Source organism: Parasteatoda tepidariorum, chromosome 2, assembly GCF_982258835.1.
Source record: "Parasteatoda tepidariorum strain Cologne lab strain chromosome 2, Ptep-v5.0, whole genome shotgun sequence".
Lineage (NCBI taxonomy): Eukaryota > Metazoa > Arthropoda > Arachnida > Araneae > Theridiidae > Parasteatoda > Parasteatoda tepidariorum.
The window spans coordinates 62,572,931-62,575,397 of NC_141756.1; the positions used below are offsets into that span (position 1 = coordinate 62,572,931).

Below are 2,467 nucleotides of genomic sequence, written 5' to 3' on the forward strand. Positions count from 1 at the left end.
CTCACTTGGTGAAGATGCAGTTGGTGGGTCTACCGGTTTGGCAGAAAAACGCTTGCATACAACACAAGATCTTGATACAGATTTTACTTTTCCTCTACCACACAGCAGCCAAAATCATTCTCTAAGAGAATTCAATATGTATGAAACACCAGCATGTCCCCTTTTCTTATGTTCAGACAGTTCTAAACGTTTTACTATAGGATGCTCTCCTGGTAAAACAGCAGGTGTTCTAAACTCTTCAAAATCATCTCTCTTATATACAGTTGAATTTAATCTATAGATTCTTTTCTTATCAGTAATTATATCTAGAGTTTTAAGGCTTTTATCTGAAACTCTTGTAAATGACTCCTGTTGTATCAAGTATACAGTGGTTTTCTCAGCTTCCTCTAATTCCTTTACAAAAAGAACTTTTTTTTTCTTCATTTTTGAAATTAAAAAGGAATCTCGTCACCTACGCCATAGTATGTACAATTTTTCGATTATCAGAAATATTAGAACTCAAAAGTTTAGTCACTTCAAAATTTATCATTGAGGTTGTGACACCTTTTCTCCCAGTTCACTTCCTCCTCATTAACGACATCTTCAGACGAAGTCTACAATTCTTGAGGTAAATATATGGAACACTTCTTGGATCCACTTAGTCCAAAATACCTTGGAATATTAATTTTCTTAATGTACAGTACACCTTCTATCCATTTTAAAAATTCTCTTCTGGTGTTTTCATCAACATCATCATCCCAATTCAGTTTCAACTTCCAAATGCTCTGAAGAAGCAATTTTGGGATCAACGTTACAGGACAGATCATACCCAAGGGGTCAAAAAGTCTATGTGCAGCTGACAGGATGGTTATCTTCGTTACTTTCTCAATGTTAAGCTCTTTAATGCAACCTGTATTCACTTGAAGAGTATCATATTTCTTATCCCAGCTCATACCAAGAACATTTGTAGGTGGTTGTGAATTTTCCTCGGTTAAGTCGGTGTACTCCCACCCTCTAAGATCGAATTTTCTACTTGCCATTATTTCAGTAGCAACTCTTTCAAACATATTCAATTCTCCTGTATTCTTAACACTCGTCACACAATTGTCCACATAAAAACTTTTCATTAGTTTTTGTACAACATATTCAGGATAAGTAGCTTTTTGTTCGCTTATTTCCTTCAAAACATTCATCAGAAGGTATTTGACAGTTGAAGACAGCAAAAATGGGTTACAGGTTACTCCAAGTACTACCCTGCAATGCCTGTAAAACTTCAAGCCTGTATCACTAAGCCATAAAAATCTTAAGTAATTCTTATCAGTTTCAGTAAGTCCGATTTGTAAGAAGGCTTTACGTATGTCTGAAACGACACCAATTCTCTCAGTCCAAAACCGCATCAAAATACTTGGTATCAATTCAATAAGATTTTCACCCTTCTCTAAGCAATCATTTAAACTTGGAAAAAATTTGACCTTAGCTGAAGCATCAAACACGGGTCTAATTTTGGTAGTGCTATTTGGTTTTTCTATTATTCCTTCCTCCATCCATTCATTAAAAACTTGCTCATACTCTTTATAAATCGACTGCGATTCAAGCCGGTTGACAGTCGAATTCAATCTTTTATACGCCAGGTCATAGTTGTCTGGCAATGGAGGATGATCTTCCAGCCAAGGCATGCTAACCACAAAACGGTTTTCTGCATCCAGTCTGATTGCTTTCAAAAAGTACTCTTGAGTAGCTCTTTGCAACTCTGCCTGCACTTTCTTAGGAGATGGATAAGTGATTCCCAAAACATCCAATGACCACAGTTGATTCACAGATGCTTCAGTTAAAAGCAATGAAAGAGAAGAATTTGTCGTCACAGCAATATCATTTATAGGTATCTTCCACATAAGAGTCCACCCTAGATGTGACTCAACGGCAACAAAACCTTCAATCAAACATTTTACATTGCCTGTGAAAAGCTTGCCGGCCACATCAGCTCCAAGTAATAATTTGACGTCATTTGATACTCCTAGAGAACTGTACTCTGTATCATTCACACATATTCCATAGTCATTCAACTCCTTCATCCATGGACCATTAGGGATGCGTTTGACATAATCATAACATAATCATAATCATAACATAATTTGACATAAGACGTTATCGCCAACGACACTTTCGGTTGCTTTACTCTCTGGATTTTTAACTTCATTACTGGCAGCAACTCCTCTGCAAAGAAGTATGTTGTGCCTTTTACCACAATTAAAGCATGGTTTCCGTCTGCAATTTATTACTCTGTGGCCTGGTCGTAAGCATAAGAAACAACAACGTGATCTAGAACAGAAGTTTCTCTATCATTTAAACTCCTATTTTTTGCATATTCACTATCCCAAGAATTGTACTGGTTTTCACTAAAAAGGCATTTTTTCCTTTCATGTGGTGAAGTAAGCAATTCAGAAGTGGAAAGTACTTGTGCTGATTTACCAAATTTTTGTTTCAACTG

At 36.4% G+C, this 2,467-nt stretch overlaps 1 protein-coding gene across 1 annotated transcript; it reads right to left on the reverse strand.

Moving 5' to 3' along the window:
• Positions 1 to 593: 593 nt before the first annotated feature.
• On the reverse strand, positions 594 to 2,051 carry LOC107437761 (uncharacterized). The gene has a single exon (XM_016049859.3). It carries the CDS (start codon positions 2,049 to 2,051, stop codon positions 594 to 596), a length of 1,458 nt encoding a protein of 485 aa, XP_015905345.3.
• Positions 2,052 to 2,467: the final 416 nt, after the last annotated feature.